The sequence below is a fragment of the Mugil cephalus genome, chromosome 7 (assembly GCF_022458985.1).
Source record: "Mugil cephalus isolate CIBA_MC_2020 chromosome 7, CIBA_Mcephalus_1.1, whole genome shotgun sequence".
In the NCBI taxonomy this organism is placed as follows: Eukaryota; Metazoa; Chordata; class Actinopteri; order Mugiliformes; family Mugilidae; genus Mugil; species Mugil cephalus.
In genome coordinates, this window is record NC_061776.1 from 18,619,658 (window position 1) to 18,644,483 (window position 24,826).

The following is a 24,826-nucleotide window of genomic DNA, read 5'->3' on the forward strand; positions in this document are numbered from 1 at the left end:
CATCCAACAGTCTCAAGTGTATTTAGGTACAGTACATGAGTGAACTTCTCTACACCTGGACACACTGACACAACTCAAGGAGCAGATATAAAACATCTTTTAATACAATATATATAAAAAAAAAAATCTTTGTACCTACTAATTAGAAACAAAATGGCTCAATTTCAGTTGATCTGAACACTCCCTGTGAAAATCAACAGTCTTGATAAGATCATCATCTATAATTGGCCTTCCAACGTTTAGTAAGAAGTTAAAAACATACACATAAAACCACAGGGAGGAAGGAGGAATAACAAATGTGGTGAGTTTAATCTCGAATGATGGTCTCTCAAAACTATTTTAATAACTTGGAACACTGTTGCGCCTCAACTTGGTTGAGCAAATGGTGCATGAGTTGAGATTTAAATTCTCAAATATCACAGTTGAACAGATACATCCAGAGGAAATTCATAGTTTAGAGCAACTAGGCTCAGTGGGAAGCTGAGCTCAGCACAGTGAATGTCATTTTCATATTTCTGACTCGTCATCAATGAATTGCAGAGATGCACTGAGTTTTGGGGCCTCGTTCTCCTCTGAAGCACCGACTGCACCCTCCTCACCGGCGTGGTTGTTGTTTGAGTTGTTGTGCGTTGTAAACACGAGGGGCTTGTCCTCGGCCAGCGCAGTCCTCTGTGCGTCTCCGTAAGCCACAGTGGTGTTTACAGCCTCCTGGTCGTGCATCCCTTGGGGCTGTTCTCTGTTCTTTCCGCACTTCCACGGCAGAGGCAGGTGGCCTTTGTAAAAGTTCCAGGCCGCAAGGGCGAGAAGACAAACTACGAGGAGCACGACAACAGCTTGGAGTCCTGCGACAGAGGGGCCTCCGGTCTGGGCGTGATACAGCACCTGGCCGTCCTTACCAGCTGCTGCGTCTACGATGACGTGGTAATAAGCCACGGTAGTTTCGTACTTATCTGTTTTGGAGCGCTCCACAGATAAGCAGCGGTACCGACCAGCATCGCTGAAAGAAGCGTTAAGGATGAGGAGTCCATCCCCTAGATGCTGAAAGCGCGCTGAGGGGATCAGGCCGCTGTCATCCCGCTGCCAGATGGTTTTTGCATGGTTGGATGGCGAAAGGCAACTGAGCTTCACGTCGCCACCTGGCCCGATGGACTGATTCACCGGCTTGATAGGGTCTAGAAGGACAACAGAGGTCCACGTGTGCATTTACATTTTACATTACGATAAATATAACTCATGCAAACAGTGATCATAATGTACAGACTCACCAGCCTCTGGACAAAGAGAAGCATTTCCGTCTTTCACACTTTGGATGAGTTCACTAAAGCAGAAGAAACAGGGATCAAAACTTAGCTTGGAAAGAACAGATATTAACACTGCTTCTTCTACATGGTTGTGCCGCCTCCTACCTTTGCGAGTCAGAAAGGGAAACACACTTCCCAACCGTTTTGTCCCAGCCACAGTACGGATCTCTGGCTAGAACACAGTCCATACAGCATGAAGACCTCCCGCATGTCGCGAGTGGTATCTGCGCTGCTCCATAGTCAGAGCCTGCATACAACTGACCCTGTACACAATGGATCCATCACATGCAAACACAGAGCAAAGACACAGACATGTGCTTTATTGCAATATAAAATGAACATATGCTATAATAGTAGTCAATAGTAGTATAGTAGTGTCAATGGGAACTATGTTTTGAAATTACCGTGACATTAGAAAACTTCAGAATCTTGATTGGCTGTGGTGGCTGGAAGAGTTGTACTTCCTCTATGATGAACATCTCTCCATCGTAGTTCACAGCTTTCAGCACTGTGCCATTGTCTGTTCGTATAAAACCAAAAAACATATTCACTCTATACATACACTGAATCACTTAGTCTCATTCTTAAGGTTAACCACAAAAAAACTAAAAGCATGAGAAGATAAGTTTAATTAAGCGAGATAAACATAGAAAACAGACTTTGGGAAGGAAGTACAGGAAATTTCGTCAAAGCAAGAGCAAGAAGGGACATCATTGCATAAGCTTTTTGACTTTGTTAACATGGCTACAAACAAAACATATATAAAAACTAGACTGAAGCAATAAACACTAATTATTGTCAGGTAACTAGAGCAGTAATTGTAACGTATACAGGAAGTGGCGCTGTGTTGGACCAGAACACACTCACCTGTGCCTACGAACATCACATGATACTTGTTGCCATCTGCTGCTTCCACTTCGTTGACTATGATGTGTGTGAATGTAGCTCCCCTTCTCACCAGCACAGGCTTCTGTCCTATTGGAAGGATAGACTGGTCCATGAGGGGCTTGTCTTTGATAAACTGAAGGGTCCTGTCTGGGAGGTCCAGAGTCGTCGTTATGCTGGCATTACGAGCCTCGTCATTTATACACTAGTGAGGAAAGAAGGGAAGGAAAGACAAAAAGGAGAACAACAGCGTCAAGAAGACAAAGGGTTACTTTGGGTTTTTTTTTTTTAGATTTAGCTTTGTTCCTAACGCATGCACACACACAAGCTGCTTGTTGGACAGACTTACAGCTCCGGGCCGAGGGCTGGGGACCTCTCCACTATACATCACCCACTTAACAAAAGAGGTTTCTACGGGGACTGGGGTCTTGTACTTCCCCTCCGCAAACACTTTGCTGATGTCGGACACGCGGTACACGCACACTGCGGACAGGTCTGATGTGTCCCTGAAACACATGAAAGACAACTTAACCAACCGCTGTGCCAACGTCATAAAGAATACAAAAGCCTCCTCCCTCTGACACCAACACGTTTGCTGGATAAAACGTACGACTGTGGCGTGAAGACAGCGTAGAAAAGACACTTCTTCCAGTGCAGCTTGGGGTCACACCAGCGGTACGTGTCCTGGATGATGTACGGCAGCTGGGACTCCAACACTGGACAGTCCAATCTAGCCTTCAGGAAGGATGTCCACTTCTTCTGCAACGTCCTCAGCCCCCCGCTATCCCCCTGTGAGGACAAAAGGACGCCATAAAACCACAAAGAGCAGTGGAAAAGCAGCGGAAAGGGTGGAATGAGCACAGCTGAGGAAGTGTTGTTTCTGTGTGATTGTTGCTGCAAATGCATACAAGGTCACACGCTCTATCACCTTGCAGACACGGGCCACACGGGAGACCACCAGTTTGTTGTAGCAATCGCACTCCACAGCCGTCTCGCTGAAGAACAGGTACACCTTGTCATCATCTCCCTTCTCACTCTTGTCGCTCTCTGGCATCTGAGCCATGGAGACAAAGTTGGGCTCTGGTGCGGGAAAAAAAAAAAAAAAAAAAAAGACATTTGCTTTGGCTAAGACATGTGACAAAGTTTACCTACGTGGAGAGATGAGAGTGAAGTCCTGACTCTTGCCAAGATACTGACACTTCTTACCATTAAGCCAGGAGCTTTTGAACTCAGTGCGTATGGAGGATTTAGAGCTTCTCATCAGGATAGGCTCCGAGCCCAGGAAATTCACTGAAGTGGCTGAGTATAGGTCATCATCTGACAGGACGAGAGATCACACAAAAACATTTTTGCTTTTGCATCAAACTGACATGCACCACCCACCTACCTAGACCAGACCAGGCTACCCCCACCCCATAGCAATAACAGCTGATCGGTGTATAGCTGACCATTCTTGAATCACGCTGATCAGCTTGTCTACAATTTATTCATTGTAGATGATTATGCGTTGTGAAAGTATTTGTGTATTTGAATATTCAACAGCCTTCTTTGTCATTTTGTTTTCTTTCATCACTTCCAGTTCTACTGGACTCACTGATGGCCGCACAACAGCGCTGAGCCAGTTAAAACTTATTATTATTATTAATCTGCATTGTATTGCTACTCACCAACCATGATGGAGGCATATCTCTGGAAGGGATCAAATGGACACTTTCCTTTTCCATCCTCCACCTTCTTCTGAAGAGTCAGCTCCCCACCTGCAAAGGACTGCATGGACACACAACCTGTTCAGTCCTATAATTATTCTGCATGTATTGTAATGTTGATAAAAACATATTACAGCAATATCATCAGTTACTCCCCACGGTATGTGAAGGTGTGAGTGTTGCTCACCATATAGTCACACTCTGGATCAAAAGCGTTGGTCCCACACACATACATTCTGTTGTCTTTCATCTTATGGAGGATCCTGATATAGTTCTTGCAGTCCATCTGCAAATGCATTTTAAAATCAATGACTGCATCTCACCAGTATATTTTAAACTACATAAAATATAAGTGATTAACTGAACTGACCAACCTCTGCATCTTTTCCTTTGTTTTGACATTCAGCTTTTTTCTGCTGTGTCGCTTCCCATTTAACCTAAATGTATGAAAAAAAAAAAATAGCTTCGATGACAACACCACTGAATGTGTTTATTAGGTTTTAGGCACATTCCTACTGTAGAAACAAATAAATGTAACACTGACAGTGTAGACAGCGAGAGGAATTAGCTACATGGCCTCAGTGTGTGTTACTTCAATCAGAGAGAGCATGAGAGCTCACGTGTGAAAAGTTCCATACTGCATTTATTGTTGCTCTGAACTGACTCCAGCTGAATTTCAATGGTGGTTGTGTATCAACTGTCATATCACAGAAAGATAACGTTAAGGATTGGACTGTGGACATTGCCGGCTGGAGACATGTTTCTGAATTGGTTCAGGTTATTGTTGCTGAATGTAGAGTATGCATGTAAGGGTGTTATGGCACTTTGTTGCCCCAGGGATTTCTTATATAAGACGGCCATTGCCACAGCGGTGTTACCCAATGTTTTGCTGACGACTGTTTTGAAACATCAACATAGACCATATGTTCACAAAGAACCACAGAAAAGAACCACAGACTAGACACGTCTATCAAGCCAAAACATTTATATCATTATTTTCAAAAGGACCACAAACTCACTGATTAGAAGAATGAATTTAGCTAATGGCAATTTAATGACTGTGTTTTTTTTTTGTTGTTTTTTTTTTAAGAAAGGTTGATGATTTCTCATTGGACGCCTGGTGACGTTTTTTGGAGCCAGGGACCATATTGTGTTTCCTTCCAACTGGCTTCACTTGTCAGAACCGCTGACTTAGAAAACCATAACCTTCAAGAAGCTCGGACTTAGAGCTGTTAATGTGTGCATTTCTCTTAAGTGCTACTTGACAGTCTTGATTCGGGGAAAAGGATCTATCATGATACAAAAGCTCTTTCTTAAAATCGCTGTGGCTCTGAGCCCGGAGACCTTTGATAAGACATTTCAACAGAAGGCTAATTCAAACAATTGACGGGCCCAGCTCCAAGACGAAGTGGGCCTTGTTAAGAAAGGTGTTCTTACAGAAGCTCGTTTCTTGGAGATGTCATTGAGGTCAAGAGCATACACTGCCTCCCTGGCACCTAGCACAAGCAAGTCCAGGTCTTCTCTCAAAAGCATGGTGGAGTAGTTGGACACACCCTCCGCGTGAAACAGGCGAGCGTTGTCTCCTGTGGACGGATGTGGACATGAGTGGTTACCAGCAATCACCAGTTATTTCTCAATGATTGAGGTTTAAATTTGGTAAGCCAACATGAGTTGATGCATTGCAAGTCTACATTACACAAAAAAATTAGCAACTCACTATGATAAGGCACAAATCGGCGTGGGACAGAGTTCAGTGGTGAGTCTTCCTCCAGCATCAAGGCCAGGGGCAGCAGCCAAAAGACACTGAAGGATAGCAGCGGATGCATGGCTCCTTTGTTCAAGCTAAGAGGAGTTAAGTCTTTATTGTTTCCCTAACAGTCAGTCATGCAGGGGTAAGGACAGCGAGAGGCATCTATGACGTGATGAGGTCTGTGCTGTCTGAGGGGCACTGGCCCCTTTACTGGCCCCGCTCAGCAGGCCGTCCATGGTGAGATGGATGGCAGAGACCGAAGAAACAAAGCCGGGGAGGGCTGAAAGAGACAAGGTTGTACGGATATCACAATCAATTCACCAGACGTGAGACCTGGGAGGGAAAAAAGAAGCTTCAGATCCGGCGGAAGAGAGGAGGACACGGGATGGGAGGAGAAACACTTCAAATGGGTTGAATCCAAGTAAAATGAGGCAAAAACAGAAGAAGAAAGGCCAGAAAGGGCAGAGAGAGCTAAAGTCAGCGCGGCAGTAATTCTGTCAGTGCCATAGTGATGTTAATGCAGGGCCATGAAAAGCATTCAGCAGGGTGCAGGGATGTCAACCTCAGCTCTCCTGCAGCACCAAACAAAGAGATTCACAGAGACGGCCAAAGTCTTGATGAGAGGAGAGCTTTTGCAACAAACTGGCAGCATGCAACTGGTGCAAAGCAGTCTACAGGAAATAGGCTGGTTAAATCGATCAGATGACCCAAGTACTGAGCATCCGCGTTAACCACACTAACCACATTAGTGCAAACGGAACAAAACCAAAAACACCAAAATACTTGCAAACTTTTTGGTTACGCCACTAACAAAAGTTCAGGACTCAGCCCCCCCACTAGTCTTTTAGTCACTGCAGAAGCCATTTGGATGAGTGGTGAAACATATCCAAAGAAAGGATTTCCCAGGAGCCCCTGAGGACTGAGAATCTCCACAGACTAAAACAATCCACTGTAGTTTTCGGGACTCATTTCAGGAGTACTACAACTTGACTCGGTGCATGTGTGTGTAGGTGCCCCTCCCCGAGCCAATAGAGGTGTGTGCTCCCCTTCACTGATGAGCCACGGCATGTCAGAGAATGCAGCCCTGGTTACATGTTTCACATATTTCATCCGGGGACTAGAACAAGCTCTACCCGACAGACACACACGTCGTTTTGTAAGCACCAACGATCAAAAACAAGACCGTCGGCAAAGTGTGTCGAAATTCGTTTACAAACAGTGTCATGCACAATTTATTTCCATGCATTTATTTATTCGTGTATTGATTTGTCTTTGCAGAGTTTGATTTGTTCTTTGAATTACTTTCATTGGAGGTTTAAATTCAAAATTAAACAAGCAAACAAACAAACAAACAAAAAAACATGCTAGCTTATGTGCACGCGCTCCGGGAGTTGAGCTAACCGTTCGTGAGGGACGTTGATCGGTTGTTACCTGTGAGCGGACACGCCCAGAAACGGCATGAGCTGCCGTTAGCTGCAAACACCTCCAATACACCTGTTTACGCTGCATTTATAAACCACTGCATCTTCATTAACAAGCGAGTTAACCCAACAGCACTAAAACACTTGGTACATGTTAACAAAGTTGGAATAAACCTAAAAACAAGCGGGGTCAGCGTACCTTGAAGTGTAGACCGTTGCGTTCAGTTTTTTCCCCCCGCACCGGGTTTATGATGAACACAAGCTCCAGGTTTTCCAATCTGTAAAGTCTGCGGCGGGTCCGACTGACTATAAAGAGTCTCTCCGCACTGACTAGGACCTGAATGGAGCAGCTGCTGCTCCACTTGGCAGATTTTTTTGAGTGTGTGTGTCGGCGTGTGTGTGTTGTCACCACCTTCTTCAGACTGTCGTAGCAGAAGGAAGACTCTGCCCTTAGGTCTGATCCGGGTTTGTTGTAGGGTCACCTGACACCTCCGATTTCCGAGGACAGTGCCCGTTTTGGGCAACCTGTCCCCCGGCTAAAGATGTCCCCGATTTTAGATTTATTTATTTTTATTTTTTTTTAACTTTTATGAATGTGGAAAAAAATGTTGCGTGTAGATTACAGCAACAGTTATTACGGTAGCCGACCCCACTGCTATTGGCACCGCAAACATAACAGGTTAAATATGTTCAATTATTAATTAATATGTCAAAATAGATTAAATATGTATTTTCTCCATTTTTACCTTGATAATATTTATTTCTTAAGACAAGAAGAGGTAAAGGACAAAAGTAGCTGGGGGCCAAACGTATGTCCAGGAAGGAGTTAACATTAGTTGTGTGTTGTGAGTCCTGAGTGGGAGTGGGCATGTTGCAGATGTGAGAAATACAGATATGTCTAAAATTACAAAATGCCTTTTGACATTAGAGTCCTGCACTGAATACTAACTTCATGGAGGTTATGGTATTCGGCATTTGGTTCAAGTAACCGAAACAGTCATTGATTCAACTGTGTTTTAATTTAGCAGGCTGTAGTTTGTCGAACATTATTTCAGCCAGTGGACTATATAATAAGAGAGGCTCTAAATCCAGTTTAACGGCACCAAAAACTACATGTTCAAAAAATGACCATCCAGTTGAAACACCACCTTTCAACTGGTTGTTATAACAGTCCTGAATAGGGTTTTAGATTTTCTTTCTCTCTCTCTCTACCTAATGGATTGGCAAAATTGTACTTTCAACTAAAAGAAAAAGAAAAAAAAAACCTTAAAATAACCTCTCTTGCTTTCACACTGACGTGCATGGCTAAAACCACTAAGATATTTTAAACTTGGGGAACACGTCATTTCCTGCATAAACTGATTTAACACCATATGTCTCACGTCTATACATTTTTTCCCTCTAACATACATTTTTATTAAATGCACCTTTTGGCGCAGCTTTTTTTGTGCACCCGTCTTCTGTCGTTTTTTATTAATATTTATATTAATAGTTATTTATTAATATTTATTATCCTTACATGTAATAACATGTTAGTATACAATCCCCATAACTCACATTCCCTGTTTGCACTTCATTCATGCAGCTATGTTTCCATCCTCTGTTGACGGGTTGGTATTGGTTATTGTGTGTATATTGTTCTATTTTTTTGTTTCTTTAAAAGTATCTTATTGCGCACAAAATGCTGCTCATATGACCCTTAAATTCCCTCCCTGGGACAAGTTTTCTGAATCTGAATGTTTAATGTTCATATTCACTCTAATCATCCACTCATGGAGCAGATTTAACATGGTCAGATTCCCCCTTTGTCCCTCGGACACAGGAAACAATTGTTTAGAGTGTAAACAGTGAGGAACAACTCATCCATGCAAAACAGTTTAATGCCCTCAATATCTAACAAACGCTAGTCTTTGATAGAGATCGAGAAGACACAACACGTCATGTACAAACATACAAGAACACACTTATGATCACAGTCTCTGTAAAGACGACTGCTGAAAAATGTGTACAAATACTGACATTTTCAAAGCACCTTGAAATCTGTAATGAACTGATTAAAGTAGAAATGTAAGGTCTGGAATAATACGGTCACGAAGCCAAAGGTCAGTATTACTCTGTAACATAAAAAGGGTTGGTCTGTGCAGCTGTTTGCAAAGACAGTGCGCTAATACGGTTTCAGTTCCTCTGTCTCCATGTCTGACAGCCATTCCACTAGAGGGCCCCCTCACCTATGATTACAGTACACTGGTTTTCTCAAAGAGGAACTGAAATCTCCCAGAGTTCCCAGGCATGTCTGGTGAGTCATAGCACCGTACAATGGCACGTACACACACACAGTAGCATAATAAAACACTGAAAAATATGCACCAACAGTACAGTGAAAGTGGACTTGGAAATCCGTCTCATTGTATCAGCAGCACATGAACTGTTGCTTATCAGTCACAAAATGCACTCAAGAGCGGCCGGCAGAGATTGTTGACAGAGAGTTTTCAGATTCAGGTCCATCCTGTGACATACAGCGAAGGGAACACAGAGAGCTGTTGTGTTGGACTGTTTCACTTTCAGAGCAGATACAGTTTCACAGGTCATGTTTATCTCAGCAGTCAGCGGTTTGTCGGTTTGTTCGTTTGTTAGTCTCCAGTGTTGTAACATCAGCAGAGACACGGGCTCAGTCAGGAAAACATCTGGATCAGCGGGTGGTCCAGAACGTGTCAGTGCTTCTCCGGTAGATTTTTGAGCTGCCAGTCGTACTGATTCATACAGTAGTTCTTGTAGAATTTGTTGTGGCGTTATTTTTCCTCAGTTTGTAAACATCAACATTATGCAAGTGGACAAAACACAAGGAACCCAACCGAGGCAGGCAGCATTTTCATGAGGTTGCATGGATCCAATCCAGTATTAATCAGGCAGTCTTGCACTTAAGGAGCTAATCAGAGTTGGTTTACCCTTCAGCATGTTCGTATTGACACAAAAAGAATAAACCCCGAACACTTATTAGTTCCTTAAGAGAAGGTGGTGGTTTTGTAGTTGTCTTCCACCTACAGAAGGCACAGGATGAGGACATAGCTGCAGCGGTGAGAAGAGGTTTGGCATTGAAGATTGAGCACGCTGTGACAGGAAGTCCTTCCTCGTGAAAGAGTCACTCCTGACTGGCTCGTCTCTTCTCCAGCTTCATTTTCAGCTCCTCATTGAGCGCTGCGGGCGAAACAGAGGAAACTCTTTGAGCTGGGGTGGGGGTTAAACTGCTGTAAGGGAAGTCGGTACTCACTCTGTGCGAGAGGCGAAGGGGAGAGGATGAGACGTCTCATCGGGTTGGTGGGCGACGCCGGCACCGATGAGGTCAGGATGCGTCTGTCTGGGGCAGGGGATCTGGACAGAGGGCTGCTGGACCAACGATCTGGGCCACAATGAAATCCGTAATCATTATTGATTCCTGTGTCTGTCTGCGAGTGGTTTATGTGACTCAGACAAACCTTGTTTTGGCGGCAGGGCAGGGGCCTTGGGCAGGGGGCTGGAGGGAGCCGTGTGGAGGATCATTTCTCCATTTTCATCATTGGCGGAAACATACGCTGACGACACAAATTTGACATGGTCAGATTAGTCCTACAACTTAGAAAAAAGGCATTTAAAAGGTAAACGTGATGTCCCCTCACTGATATTCTCCTCATAAGGCTCCTCCAGGAGGAAAGGCTGCAGAGTTCCCGCCGTCTTGTCTACCAGGGCATCAATTACCTCATGTAGCGTAGCACAGGGAATCTGTTAAGAAGAAAATCTCTTTATGATATTACTTTAATGCTTTACATTTCTTTTTCAAATAGTCTCTACACGTTCATGAGTGCTGAGTTATGACACGGTCACAAGATTCTCATAGACTCACCACACAAATGGTGATTTTATCTGACGGGAAACAACACAGGCAGCTCTTCAAAAATCAGCTGCAACAATCACTTGACTTCTTGTGTAACAAATCTGTCATGTGTTCTGTATCTCGTCAAATAATCAATGAATAATTTGATCGTCACCATTGAAGTGTACAGAATGTTATGTTGGAGAAAGAGAGTGCTGTATAGAACCAATACCGAATAAAACTATATAAAAAAGGGAAAACTTAGGTTGATCCGTCTTGTTCACATCAGCCACAGCATTATGACCACCATCCTAATATTCTGTAGGTCTCCCTCGTGTTTCTTTTTTGTTTTTTAAACCTGTTCCTAGTTTTGTAGTGCCCCAAATCCACAAATTAGTTGCCCTTTACCGACGTCCGTCTGCAAATTGGCACTCACAGGATTTTCCACATCGATGACGTAGCCGCCTTGGTCCCTCTGGGTGACTCTGTAATGTCTGAACACTGACCTGGAGCCAAACGGAGAGAGACAGACAACGTACGACACGTTAGATGGATGCGATGCCCGTGGGTTCTGTAGCATCCAGATGTTCGGCAGGTGTTTACCCATTGAGGTCCTGTCGTGTAGTGACGGCCAGGGAGCATCCGTCTCTGCCCGGACGGAGCAGCATGTTGCCACAGTCCGGGTGTCGCTCTAGAAGGACTTCAGCCTCCGTTCTGGACACTGGGCGAAAACACCTGCAGGTATAAAACATGATAATAACGCCGTTATGGTCACGCATAGGAACGAAATGTACAACAGACACATCAGGTGCATCTGCCCTCTGAACTCACGCTGGGATCTCTCCTAGTAGAGGAACGGAGAGAGGGGAAGGAGGAGCTCTTGCGGGATTGCGAGTTCTCCGTCTGGACCTTTCCTTGTCCACCACCTCCTTCAGCATTTGTAGCTGCCCCGGCAGCAACGTGAGGCAAGATGGTACGTTCAGCTGTGATCGGAGAGGAAACAGAATATTTATATGCTTTGGACAGCACAGTGGAGAGGTAGGCCGCTACGGGGGTGAGGGTGCAGCAGGTGTATGAAACATTCATACTAACATCTATAACAGAGTAGAGGAAACCTTTCCACAGCTCCCGTGACTCTAGGTTGGGGGCCTGGAAAAGACAACAGCACTTTAACTCCAAACAGAGATGAGTTCACGTTAACGGGATTTGAGTGTGTGGGTTGGGATGTATACTGTTAGTTTGGTTTCTCCATCCTTCATCCGGAGTATAAGTCTGGCTGCCTCCAGGTTCCGGTCACGGCTGCAGTCGTCCTTCAGCGACACAAATCCACCCAGGTCCAGCTTCTCCACGTACTGTTAAGAAAACGCACATAAATATGTCTCAGCACACTACGATGGATGCCACAAAAAGGTACAAAGAGGAAGGCGTGCACAGTTTGTAACTTACATGAGTGTCCTTGGCATTATTGAAGAAATACAAAGAATTCCCACACAGACAGGTCCACAGCCGCTTGGACGCCTGTCCACAGACACAGATGGACAGAAACAAGCAAACATGGAAAATCCAAGGATGAGCTGCTGTGGCACTGCTGTTTTTTTTTTTATTTTTTTCCCACATCTGTGTAATGGATATTTCCCTTTTTATCACTCCCACACTTCCTGTCCCAAGGGATGGCTGGTGAGGGGGGCCTCAGCTGCTGCCACTCTGTGACCACGGATCACCGCAATACCCCGCACCTGAGCCATGCTCACATTACACGTCTGTGTTGCATTAGAATGAGCCTAATGAGGGATGGGTGGGACCGAGGGAGCGGGTGTCCCATAATTCATTTATCACCTTACACACAAATAAAATCAACACACAAAATAATGACTGAGCAATATGGGCAGTTTTACTAGATGTAACTTCTGTATTTGAGATGCGCTTTAGAGATCCGGCTGTCTGAACAGTATTTCAAAAGAACAGTATTCATCTGTGACTGAGATGGACATGCTTTGCAGGAATGCTGTCTAGGGCATGTATTAGAAGCTTTCTTATTGAGAGAATGGACACAACCTCGTATTGTTCATGTGACGTAATTGCAATGACATGCATCGTTTTGACAGCGACCAGAATTCCTCGACTGATGACCATTGTGTATTTTTTGCCTGCTTCCCCCGTCATATTCTTGCAAAACCGGTTACCCGCTGTGTGAAAAATTCCTGCCAGCATTAATGTTCAGTTTCGCCTCGCCCATTCCAGCACAATAAGGAAGTTGACATCTCTCCGGGAATGGTGGATTAGCCGGTGTTTGCGCACACACACGAGCACACTGACCACCGCCGTCTACAGCATGCACCGAAACAACATGGCAGTAGATCATCATCACGGGCAATCGGGCGAGCCTACCTTCTCCTGCGGGCCTCGCTTCTCCAGGTAGCCCTCGTAGTAGCAGGGCGGGAGCTGCGCCCGGTGTCCGCCCGCTCCGGGGCGCTGCCTGACGGGTGCAGCCGCCATGAGTGTCGCTGGCTGGGCACCGATCGAGGACAAAGGGGCGCTGAGTAATTCGGGGACTGACACGCCTTCCCCGACGAGATAGTGACTGTGGCAGTAATCCAACAGCTGGTTGATGTAGCCTGCCGTGTCTGGGGGTCATGCGGACGACTCGATGTGAAGATTACAACTGTGATGGTCGAGGGATGATGTCCGAAGAGACTTTTATTGAACAAGGATGAGCAATTGTCAATAATTAATTTATATGACAACCGGGTAGGCTATGAGGGGAGATTTAATCCTAAAGTGCACTTGTATATTTTCTCAATCCTTCTGTATGAAATGAAATTGTTTCAATTAAAAAGACCAGTTCAGTTGCTGGGGTAAACATATGTAGAGACACACCACAGATGCAAATTATATAACATTTATTTGAATAAGAAAATGAATAGCATCCATTCATACACAATAACATATACAATGAGAGAGATTATATATATAGTATAGAGGTAATCCATACATCCTAAACGTAATCCAGGATAATCCCACTTTTAGTCTCCCCATAGTGTCACAGTTACAAAAAAAAAAGAGCCACTGCGTAAGACACAAGCTGTAATAAAGACACATGCAAAGAAGTTATTATTTTTTACATAGAAAATAGCATTAAGATTGTGCATAATAAAATAAAGACTTAAGGCTCATAATACTTCATTCATCAATATTGCTAAATGGAGACATGGAGTTTAGTGTTCATTAAGGTCAGCTGCGGCGTTCAGACAGCTATTTCAGCTGTGACAGCAGCAGCCCACAAAAATTGATCTCAGCCCTTTGTTTCACAACATTATTCATCATCAATATCATACAAGCTGTGTAATAGCTCAACCTGAGCCCCCCACCCTCCTCCTCTCTCTCTCTCAAACGGAGGGGTTTTGATTTAGTGTAATGAGGCACGTAAACTCACACCTGAACCACGGTTACTATCAAGCACAGCCAAACCCCACCCCCCGTCCCCAAACCATGAATAAGAAGCGAACGCAACATTAAGAGGTACATTCTCTGATAGCACTGAGGATATTATTCAAAGTATGGACCAGGAGACTGAGCTCCAGAGGCCCCGTGGGCTTGGGATGGGGTAGATAATGAGAGAAAGGGGGTGGGGGCACAGAGGCAGGTGGTGAATAAAGACTAGTGGGGGAGGGCATAATCCACTGCAGTGTGCCCTGCCCTGCTGAAAGGACCTGTCCGTTCTGCTCCCAGTTTTAATAGAGTTGGGAGAGATGAGCGGAGAAGGGGCGGTCTAACAAGGAGATCATGACAAGAGGAGAAAGTTGGCATTTTAGTGAACATTATAAACCCTGACAGTTCAGAGCTTGCTTGTAATAGGCTTAAAGGTAACTGAAACCAGCCATTGTGTACAGGCCTTCCTCATTATTTGCGTGTTCAGCACACAATCACTGGGAGATAGCTTTTTCAGGCTGAAAACCCAGGCAGGTACAAAAACACCCAACACACATCAGATTGATTTTCACGGTTCAAATTATAGGTTAGAGTACTAAAGCCAAGCTCACTCCAGCACCGAGGGGGGAAAACAAATCACAGTTCAGTAAAAGCCCTCAAAGCTTTCTGAGTGACACTGCCAGCAGTATCAATGGAGCCTGAGAAAACAGAGGAACTAAAGGGCGTGCGGTTATGGCTTTGGTGTAATGCTGCATGACATTTCATCAAATATCTATTTTAAGTTTAGAGATCAGGTTGTACGATGTACATTTATTTGCTAATGAAATTTAGTGATTTCAGCATCCTTTCTTTGGCATCTGTGCTGAGAAACACAAAGGAGTGCTTTAGAAAAAAAATATTGTAGAGATGAATGTAAATCAACTCACTGATATCTTAGCAACAATTTGTGTTAGAAATTGAACAAAAAGGTAACTATGCGCCCTGTAATAAGGTAACTTAAACAGCCAATGTTTATTATTACAGAATAGTTACAACCAGCAGTCGGTCATAGTTACCTGACTGACTCCAACTATTTAGGCTTTTTTTTAAAGGTTCTATTATTCTATTATATTTATACATTTGACAAAACAGCGACCTCACAGCCCAGGACAAGGCAGCAAATAGGAACTGAAAAAAAAAAAAAAAACGATGGCGGATAGCTAGTAGAAATCATATGACAGTGTAACTCATATGAACAGCTATGAATAATCCCTGGTGCCAGCAGATGGCAGTGGAGGATAGAGTCACACACGACCAAAATAAATCCGGTCCACCATGTTGACTCTCTGAAGTCTATGACCAATGACAGTACGAAAGCCTGAGGATGTAGAGTTTAGAAATGGGAGTGTAGAAAATATTGCTTAGACGAATGGCTGCATACATATGCATGTGTGTAGTACCAGCAAGAACAATACAAAGAACAAGTGATGTCGTATTGTGAATATAAAATAAAGTAGTTGCACTTCTTAGTGTGGATATTGCTGGACACAATTGGTCCTTCATGTTCAGTCCCAGTGACAGAGGTGTAGTGTACAAAGTGCACAGATGCATAGAGAATGATTATGAAGACTAGGGATAAAGTTAATGCACCCAAATAGTGTGCTGTCATTTTTCTGACCATTTTTCTGAACATTTTTTTTTACTCCAACAACCCTTAACTACAAAAACATTTGGTCTTGAGATGTTTAATTAAATTTAAATAAAGAAAAAAATATTTTGGCTTTGGTTATTGAGAGCTGATAACGTATCATCACCATCCTGCTGATCCCTCCTTTGCCTTGTTGTTTTCAGTGTTGCAGAGGCACCATCACCTCAACGTAGTTGTTGGGGAAGTATCCTGATTTCCCGCGAAGGCTCCCTTCAAACCAGTTCTCATCGATCCGATTGATCAAGGTGATAATGTCGCCCTCGTGGAAGCCCAGCTCTCCCTCGTTCTCTGGCTCAAAGTCGTACAGAGCTTTACAGCAAGGCTCACCTGCACAAAGAGGCACACACACAAGTAGAGACATGCAAGAAGGGGGAAAGAAAAAGAAAAAAATGTTATTCCAACAAAATTGTTTTTGACAGTTTCCATTCAACCAGGTTAGTAAATTCTCTTTTGGAAGTTTTTCGTAATGGCAACAGCATGTTTTTCCAGTAGGACTCTGGAATAGACTGTAAAAGTCACTGAAACAGAAAATGTTAAGAATATGAAGTTAGTCGTTAACAAAGAATCCTTCTGAAGCTCAAGATTTAAATCTCAAAATGTTTTAATTCCATCCATAATGGCCATGTTCAAGGTTTAGGCAAGTTCAAGACTTCTCATTTACTTGTGTTTGGGACATGCCATGATTTTACCTTGAGCTTCAGAAGCTTCAGACGTCAGTTAACAGGCTGCGAGATGCATAGAATTCACCCAAACTACGACACTGCAGCTAAAAAATACACTTAGTTAAAATTTTAGTTTGGTAGTTTTAAGTTTAATAGATCAGTGACAACAAAGACATGTTGTTGTTGTTTGCTGATGAAATCTATACGTCCGCAGCCTTCATCAGACAGTGGTTCACTCTGACAAGCACCGTTGTGGTCTGGTCTGACAGACTGGACGCATTTGGTCCCGACAAACACCCTTCAGCAATGTTAGGAAAATACATTACAGCCACGCAGACGTGCACCTCTCGGAAACACACATGTGCAACAGACTGAACAAAAGGAGAGACACTGTCTTGTTCGGTGTAAGTGACACCCTATCTTCATCAGTCCACTCACGCGGTCTGCTCTTGACGGAAGCTCTTTGGAAGGATGGAACTGGGTATTGTTCTGGTCGATGTTGCAGAAGGAAAGAAACGTCAGTCTTAAGAAAACACAGGTGCCTTCTTTGGACTAGGCCTCACACACAAACACAGGAGATCAATCACGCTCACGCAGATCTCACGATATCTAAGAGTAAGTTTACCAGGGGTGTAAGCTGGAGGGCTGGCTGCCGCCGGTGAGTATCCTCCGTTGGAGTGTTCTGTTTCTCCATAGTCAAAGCTCGGTCTGGGCTTGGGTGTGTATTCACGCCTTGGACGACTCTGAGCGTCATTTACCCTGCACACAATTGGAAATCAAAATGTTACCTCTCTGAGCTTGCAAGAAGGAGAATACACCAATACAAATACAGGCAGATTAAACGCAGAGTCAGTTAATTCTCCCGGGGACTATAATCTGCTTACTAAAACTAGTAGCACAAATCAGCTGCTGCTTGACATTCATTACCTGATAAGGGGTAAAAGGAATGATGACACTGCTGACTCATCACAAGCCGTGAGTCAGAGGATAGAGCCTCAACATACAAAAGGCATGGTCTATTCCAAAAATAGTTGGCACTAACCTCTCTTGTAGTTTGCCAGAAAGCTCCTCCAGGATCTGAGTTGCCTCTCTGTGGTACTGCAGCAGAGACTCCACAAAAGACGACAGCTGACTCACCTGCTCCACCTGCATGTGCACAAATACAATTTTAGGACAAAACGTAACACAGAAACGGCTCTGGCCTTCACTCCTCATTCTCATTAATCTAATCTGTCTATCGGTATGTTGTAAATCCCAGTGGCTTTATTCAAAAAGATCTGAATCACTCATCATGACATGACAGCTGTAAATTCCAGAGGAAACAGGTTTGACAAGGTCGCCGTACTGGAAGTTACAGTGAAACAAACAACAGGGCATGTCAGCTGACACTACCCTGAGAGAGATGTGTCTTGACTGAGAAGCTGTGAGCAGTAAAAACATACATTTCCAATGCATGTAGTCAGAAAGAAAAGCTAGATAAATATTAGATTATAACTGCAACTGATGCATTAAATGCATCTCTCTACAGATGCATTTTTTCCTCTTTTCATACTGAAAACTAATGTTCTGTATAAGATGGTTTATTTAGTTTTTATTTTAGACCTGCTATAAATCACCATATTGCATGTAACCATGTATGTGGACAGTAAATACAACAATATCGGTTTGGTAGCTTAAGCAATGCAAGCTTAAAGTTACTCTAAAAGAGTATAACTCATGTAACAATATGTTTAATCTATATCTATAAATATTGTTCATTATGTATGCTGCTGCAGGTACATTTTCACCATGTAGAATAATTCTAACGCCTCTGCAGAGGCCGATAATCCTCATGGAAAAAAAACATCCTCCTGGTCTCATACTGGTCCACAAAGGTTACATAATTCGTCTGAATATTTGTTAACTCATGCAAGTCTCATTAATAATAAACACAGGTTTACCAACATACATTAATATAGGAAACAAGTCTAGACTACTTGCAACTCACATCTGTCTCCAGCAAGTTATGCATGGAGCCCTCAGCCATCTCTTTGGACTCGTGGAACTTCTCCAGGGCCTGCCTGATCTCTTCATCAGGAATTTTCCCTTGACGTTTCTTCTTATAATCATAATCCAGACGGCGGCCCTCCAACTTCTTCAGGTGGTGCTGTGGGCGGTGAAAGGGTTATGAATGGGAGGATGAGGTTTCAGAGAACTTACATTATTATCCGACCCAACATTTTCACTGTTTGAAACCTCTCTTTGATTCTACCTGAATATCTTTGATATCCTTTTCAGCGACTCCCTGCAGCGGGTCAATAAAGTTCTGCTTCACGTCGATATCCAGAGAGTCCTTCACCTCGGCCATTCTCTTCATTGACTCTCCTATGTCTATTAGAGCTCCACCTGAGGAACAGACACAGACACAATAGCAGAACTTACTAATTCTGGACAGCACATTAATGACTGGATTTCTACCAAGGTTACATCTGTATACTTTCCCTGGCATCAACATTGTGTAGCTACATATTACTTCCTTCTACATAACCTTCTAACTAACTCAACTCACCAAAGTTGGTGTCCGTGCCCATTTCATGTCCATATTTAGTCATGCACTCCCCCAGAAGGCCCTCGGGCTGTGGGTAGCCTGGACTGTTCACCTGCCCACGGATTTTGGACACAGTGTTGAGCATGGAAAGCTTAGCTCTTGTTGCTGGGTTGGGCTGGAGATACTCCGAAGTTTTATTGATGACTTCCACCACTGCTTTGCTGGTAACATCTGCTCTCTGGTGGCATATGTCAGACACAATAGATGACATGGTTTAAAATATAATCAAAGAAACGTGGAGGACATTATTTTGACAAAAATAAAAAAATTTAGGAAGTACCCTTTCGAGGTCCTTAAAATCTTCATCCAGTTTGGTTCCCTCTGCGCCTCCAACCTTCTCACTCACCAGCTGTAAAAATGGGAAACAGAGCAATGAAGCTGACTGAGGATTATTTACAAGATTACACATCTTTTGAGCTCCATCATGACAGATCTACATATTCTATTAAAGGAAAAAAAAATGATACAAATGATGGACTGTGAAACTTTCTATTCATGCCACTGTAAACAAAAACAGTCTCCCAGTCCCCACGTACACACAGTTCAGCAAGCAAGCCGCTAACTAAACTGCATGTTTTTATGATGACGATGAAACTTGCAGACCGTTGGAAACCTCGTAGGAACACAAACTCTTCTATGCAGCTGGGGATATTAAAATGAAATGACTCTGTGCCAAGCACGGACAGCTATTAAAACATTTTTAGTGCCTAAAATACAATTGAGAAACGGCAGTAAAGGGCAACTGTGACAACATAAAAATCAAGGGCAGTCCCACCTTGGACTTTGGACACTGAATTAAACAATATTCCCAGTGGGAAGAGCTTGGAGAAATGAGTATTATGTGTGTTTTACGATATATAGATAACTGAATGGATATAATTGTCCCACGGTTTTGTTGTTTAGTTAACACAATTCCCAACTCTCATCCATCTTTTCCATCAGAGAAACCACCTCCACAGCTCTGTGTGAGGTATTTCTGCAACTTAACTTTCCTCTAAAGACTTTCCATAAGGAAATATTCTGAAAGGTTTTCCTTTTTCCACCGGGTCAGCACACATACTGCAGTTTCCTACAGTGCAACCACATTCATGGGTAATTCTACTAAACGCAGATGTTAGCTTCATCTTTCTCCAACTCAGTTGTCTGGCAGGCCAAACAGAGGCTCATTGTGCGTGCACTGTCATTTGGTTCAAGTCAGCGCAGCTGTCAGCAGCAAACTGCACATAACACTGTATGAGCAGATGGATCAATCAATCTATCTAGTTTATGTAATGCACAGGCCTGGCAAAGCCGCTTTGCATGGAACACTCAGTGGCTCTCAGATGACTCCGACTCCACCCAAAACACCCATTACCAGCTGGTTTATGTGATACAATTCTGCTCTAATTAAAAAAGTGCAATTAATTTGTCTCTTTGTGCCACATGTGAAGACGTGGCAATACAATGTGATCATTAACTGGGTCAAAAGAACAGACAAAAACACGGTGTAAAGTAATAACGCAACATGGTCATTCTCGTCTCTATTGAAGACAACCAATGAAACTTTCCTAGTGCGGATGAACATAACGCAACCCTTGGATTAAATAACTTTGCTGAATCTTCTTTCCTGCCTCACAGCTCTGCCAGATTCTTATTACGCCGGGCGTGAACAGCATTCTTTTGCAACTCACTGACAGCTTTCTCCACAATCAGCCACCCAAACATTATCCTGCAAGATACCTTGAAAGACTTTGGAAATCGTTTTCCCCCTTGATGATGGGAGGCAATTGAAGCCTAGAGACAGCAGAGCAGCCCATAATCATTATAGCACTTCAACCAATCTTCACCTTTGGAATAATGTTTTCATGCTGGTATAAAGCACCATTTTTCTCCATGTTGTTTCAAAACAGGCCTACTTTAACTGCACAGGCCCACAAAGCCTTTCCAGCTGAGTTGTGGGGTGTTACGCTAAATCCTTTTATCACCTTGCTGAGCTCTTGGCTCAGTGCCTAATCCCATGAAAAGTAGCCACCATAAGATCTTCATTTAAAGAAAAATTGACGAAATGTGAAGTGATTAAACTACTTGATCAGCTTTATAGGTTTTTTTTTCCAGCCACGTGCGAACCAGCAGTTCTTGATTGTTAAGTATTTTGAGGTCTCTTTTTGTGATTTATGATTCACAACATCAGATGTTTCTCGTGAACACACAAATAATTGGAGTATTTCACATGCATGACTCATCTGGACAATAATAACCCTATAATCTCAGATTATTACATACAATGCAAACATATTATTGTATGTTGCATTTGTTCGAAATGAATACATGAAAGGGTTGGGTGGATTTTTTTTTCTTTCTTTTTTTATTGTTTTTTTTACAGTATTTTAGTTGCTTTGTGAAATAAAAACATAAGATGTTGAAAACTAAATTGAACCGAGTAAAATACAAATACATTTTCAAAGGTGCACAGTGACACATTCAGTCGGTGCACGCATTTTATATAATCAAAGATTAAATCACATTTTAATGGCCTTATGATATGGATCATGTCTGGAAACTATATTACACAACCATTCATTCACCTCCACCCTGTTCCTTTTCGTTATTTTCAAAGCCTGTAGGATAAAGTGCAACACTTCTAGACTGGGCTTGTCCGTTGTAAAGGTCAAGTATAGTTACTGTATGTCCTAGGAGTTGACTCTGCAGCAATGAAAGTTGGTCAATACCACTGTACTCTAGCATTAGCGGTATATAGTGTATATGTAATGAACTACTGTATTTTGTATCACTGCTGTTTTGCCAAAATGCTTACAAAATCAGTGTCTACAAGTTTACTTAAGAGCTGCAAGGTGGTGTGAGAAGTACTCACATAACAAGGATTCCATTACACATGGTAGAGTTCACACCCACTGAGCAGGGAGCCGTCATTCACATGTCACACAATGTTGAGCCAAAGCACGGGCCCGCCACATGAATGGTGTCTTCAAAACATTGGCCACCGGTTTAGCAGGGTTGAACTCGTCGAGAACAATCTTTGCGATGATGCATTTAGTACTTTACTGCCCGACGAAGCAACTATGTCATTTCATTCCCAATAAGGATGAGCCGCATTTGAACTTTGGTAGCACAAGGCAAACCTGACTCAATAAATCCAAGATATTCAAAAACGGTAAATGATGCCCCCTAACACCGACACAGCCACTGAGCACAGCCACGCTCTAAAATCTGATATGACACTGTGTCAAAAGAAAACTTCTGTCCAAAATGAGAAGTTCAACAATGGAAACAGCGAAGCCTGTGTGAGCCTAGTGAAAAACACGAAACTGATACAGTGAATAATCCAAAACCCTGTTTGTTAGAAGGGATCATTGTCATGGATTAATAATCCACCAAGACCTTTCTGTGGTGAACTAGAACCCAAATATGTGGAAAAAGACAAGTTATCGTGGTATCATCCAGGAAAACTGACATTCACATTTCAGCTCAATAACTCAAAACAAGATGTCTGGCATGAGTCTTGTTTTTCAACTCTTCGTGTTGTGTTGCTCTAAAAACAAAACAAAAAAAACATTGTGCGATCAACTAAGCTAGAGTTAACAAGCGGGAACATTACTTTTGAACAGGGGAGTGTTTGACTAATCCTAACCAGATAAAAGTAAAACTATAACGTTACATATCATGATACCTCCATCACACCCGAAACTCAGCCGCCCCATACCTCACTTCTGTATATGACAGAAGAGACCTAGGACGGAAAGTGTTCATCTTGTACTTTCACGCTGATTTAGTTTAAAAAAAGAAAACATTATTACAACCTGCAAAACTTGGGCAACTGACCTACCGACAGCCAAGTTAATTAACCTTTAAGTAACGTTAAGAGCTTAACACATAACGTTAAAGCCCAGAAATCTAAAGGGTAAATAAGCTACGACTGGGGTAACATCTCATTAGCATTAGCTAAACAAGGGTTAACGTTGACGTAAGCGAAAACATATTTTGACACTTTTTAAAGTTTTTAATATCAACATGACTGGTCGTGTACTGCGAGTCAACGCGTTTTATAAGGTTGTGTTTGCTCGGAGTGTTTTTTTTTTCCCGTAGTTTTTTCGCTTCAACTAGCCAGCTCGACGCTAGCCCGTAAAAGTAACAAGGATGCTAGCAGGCTAAGCTAGAGTCAAAGAAAAAAAGTCGCGCTTTTTACCTGGCTCGCTTTGTAAAACTGCTTCTTAAATCCTGCGACGGACATCTTGCACCGTCAGTGTTGTCACTTGGACCGGGCCTTGTGTAAGAAAATGCGTATTAAAGCTGTCGTGAGTTCACAACACAAACAGCAGCCGAGAAACACGTCTCCAAACTTCCTAGGCAACCGCAGCTTCCTGGCTTCAGCTTCATGTGGGAGGCGAAGTAAGTGGGTCAAAAATCACACGCACACGCCAGACATCATTCTTTCTCCGCAAACTATTTGTTTTCCCTTAATTATTTTATTTCAGATGGACTGCAGAAATGCCTCTAAGTTATTGTTGATGTTGATATATATTTTTAAAGTAAGAGATATTGTGTTAATGAAATAAATAGAACGTGTACACTGCCTAACACAAATCCTAGATTGGGATTCACAGCGGTTACATTTTCTAGATTGTAATTTTGAAGACACTAGTCTGATTAGTCTGTCAAATTAAAAGAACATATTCACAGATAAGGCATAACATTATGACCACATATAGGGGTTAGTAAATAACACTGATCATGTTGTGACAATAAATGTTCTGTTGGGAAACATTTGGAACTGACATTCATTCATGCAGATGTTACTTAGACATTTACCACCCATATCAATGACACTCCTTGATAGCAGCAGCCATCCCCAGCAGGATGCAGCCTGACCCAGACACACATAGACACACAGTTCATGTCATTTGAAGGCAGTATTTGGTGGTCACAGCACCAATTCTCAGTGCAGTGTTTCGGTAGCGGAGGTAGATAGTTGCATCTTGGAGTACTTGTACAGCTCTTCTGTGGATATTATCTCACCGGGCTCTTTGAGGGTCAGACCATCTGCTGCTGGACTTATCTTCTCGTCTTTGAAGATTTTTATTTTACTGGCAGTATATCCAGGGTCATTGACCTGCTGCGTAATGAATTTGGATCCAGTCAGACGCCTGCATAAAAGTACTAAGTGACGGATACGGACCTAAAGACTAATCAGCCACACAAAAAAAACAAAAAAAAGGAAAGAACACTAGCAATCTGATATAAAGTTCTTCTTGGAAACCTGGTTCCTGGCATTTATGTGGATGTTACTATGACACCTACCACCACGTGAACATTGTCACAGTTCCTACATGGCAATGGCAAGGCTGTGTTACTTGAACCCTGGTGCCGTATGTTCCACAGATAAACAACGCACATCGTCTGATGCCTGGGTCTGATGCTCATGTGGCCACTGTAGGTGCTGGCATCAGTGACTGGTCTGCAGTTACTCAACACCTTACAAAAGAAACCATAATGGACCACACTGGCCAGCCTTTGCTCCCCATGTGCATCAGTGTGTTTTGGATACCCGTGACCC

At 43.0% G+C, this 24,826-nt stretch overlaps 3 protein-coding genes across 6 annotated transcripts; all 3 read right to left on the reverse strand.

Annotated features, from left to right (window-relative positions):
• Positions 1-81: 81 nt before the first annotated feature.
• sema4e (semaphorin 4e) lies at positions 82-7,499 on the reverse strand. The gene is made up of 15 exons (XM_047590658.1): positions 7,263-7,499; positions 5,610-5,922; positions 5,330-5,475; positions 4,267-4,329; positions 4,080-4,178; positions 3,854-3,953; positions 3,393-3,503; positions 3,115-3,266; positions 2,797-2,975; positions 2,536-2,692; positions 2,169-2,391; positions 1,706-1,821; positions 1,407-1,564; positions 1,266-1,318; positions 82-1,172 (listed from the first exon to the last, which is right to left on the reverse strand). Exons 2-15 carry the CDS (start codon positions 5,716-5,718, stop codon positions 508-510), a joined length of 2,331 nt encoding a protein of 776 aa, XP_047446614.1. The 5' UTR covers positions 5,719-5,922; positions 7,263-7,499; the 3' UTR covers positions 82-507.
• Positions 7,500-8,925: 1,426 nt separating this feature from the next.
• On the reverse strand, positions 8,926-13,673 carry stap2a (signal transducing adaptor family member 2a). Of its 3 annotated transcripts, none has more exons than XM_047590162.1 (11): positions 13,299-13,673; positions 12,357-12,428; positions 12,143-12,262; positions 12,003-12,059; positions 11,742-11,893; positions 11,514-11,645; positions 11,347-11,416; positions 10,717-10,819; positions 10,537-10,632; positions 10,332-10,460; positions 8,926-10,258 (listed from the first exon to the last, which is right to left on the reverse strand). In XM_047590162.1, exons 1-11 carry the CDS (start codon positions 13,404-13,406, stop codon positions 10,203-10,205), a joined length of 1,095 nt encoding a protein of 364 aa, XP_047446118.1. In that variant the 5' UTR covers positions 13,407-13,673; the 3' UTR covers positions 8,926-10,202. The 3 variants fall into 3 exon arrangements, with proteins under 3 accessions (XP_047446118.1, XP_047446117.1, XP_047446115.1); XM_047590161.1 differs by having other exon boundaries at positions 8,926-10,261; XM_047590159.1 differs by having other exon boundaries at positions 8,926-10,288.
• Positions 13,674-13,793: 120 nt separating this feature from the next.
• LOC125011127 (endophilin-A2-like) lies at positions 13,794-23,654 on the reverse strand. 2 transcript variants are annotated; one of them, XM_047590163.1, is made up of 9 exons: positions 23,459-23,654; positions 19,556-19,624; positions 19,237-19,453; positions 18,940-19,073; positions 18,676-18,834; positions 17,731-17,834; positions 17,314-17,447; positions 17,127-17,177; positions 13,794-16,353 (listed from the first exon to the last, which is right to left on the reverse strand). In XM_047590163.1, the coding sequence occupies exons 1-9, from the start codon at positions 23,501-23,503 to the stop codon at positions 16,166-16,168; spliced, it is 1,101 nt and encodes a 366-aa protein (XP_047446119.1). In that variant the 5' UTR covers positions 23,504-23,654; the 3' UTR covers positions 13,794-16,165. The 2 variants fall into 2 exon arrangements, with proteins under 2 accessions (XP_047446119.1, XP_047446120.1); XM_047590164.1 differs by lacking the exon at positions 17,127-17,177 and having other exon boundaries at positions 23,459-23,653.
• Between the last annotated feature and the right edge of the window lie 1,172 nt (positions 23,655-24,826).

Bases quoted from the DNA above. Each gene is read 5' to 3' on its own strand.
- sema4e (XM_047590658.1), bottom strand. From the start codon at position 5,718: ATGCATCCGCTGCTATCCTTCAGTGTCTTTTGGCTGCTGCCCCTGGCC. The intron at 5,476-5,609 runs GTGAGTTGCTAA...ATCCGTCCACAG, and splicing joins CCGATTTGTGCCTTATCATA to GAGACAACGCTCGCCTGTTT. The intron at 1,822-2,168 runs GTGAGTGTGTTC...TTATACGAACAG, and splicing joins TGTGATGTTCGTAGGCACAG to ACAATGGCACAGTGCTGAAA.
- stap2a (XM_047590159.1), bottom strand. From the start codon at position 13,406: ATGGCGGCTGCACCCGTCAGGCAGCGCCCCGGAGCGGGCGGACACCGG. The intron at 11,646-11,741 runs GTGAGTTCAGAG...TTATACCTGCAG, and splicing joins CTACTAGGAGAGATCCCAGC to GTGTTTTCGCCCAGTGTCCA. The intron at 10,633-10,716 runs GTGAGGGGACAT...TTGTGTCGTCAG, and splicing joins GCCTTATGAGGAGAATATCA to CGTATGTTTCCGCCAATGAT.
- LOC125011127 (XM_047590163.1), bottom strand. From the start codon at position 23,503: ATGTCCGTCGCAGGATTTAAGAAGCAGTTTTACAAAGCGAGCCAG. The intron at 19,074-19,236 runs GTGAGTTGAGTT...TCTGTTCCTCAG, and splicing joins GGGCACGGACACCAACTTTG to GTGGAGCTCTAATAGACATA. The intron at 18,835-18,939 runs GTAGAATCAAAG...CACCGCCCACAG, and splicing joins AGGATATCAAAGATATTCAG to CACCACCTGAAGAAGTTGGA.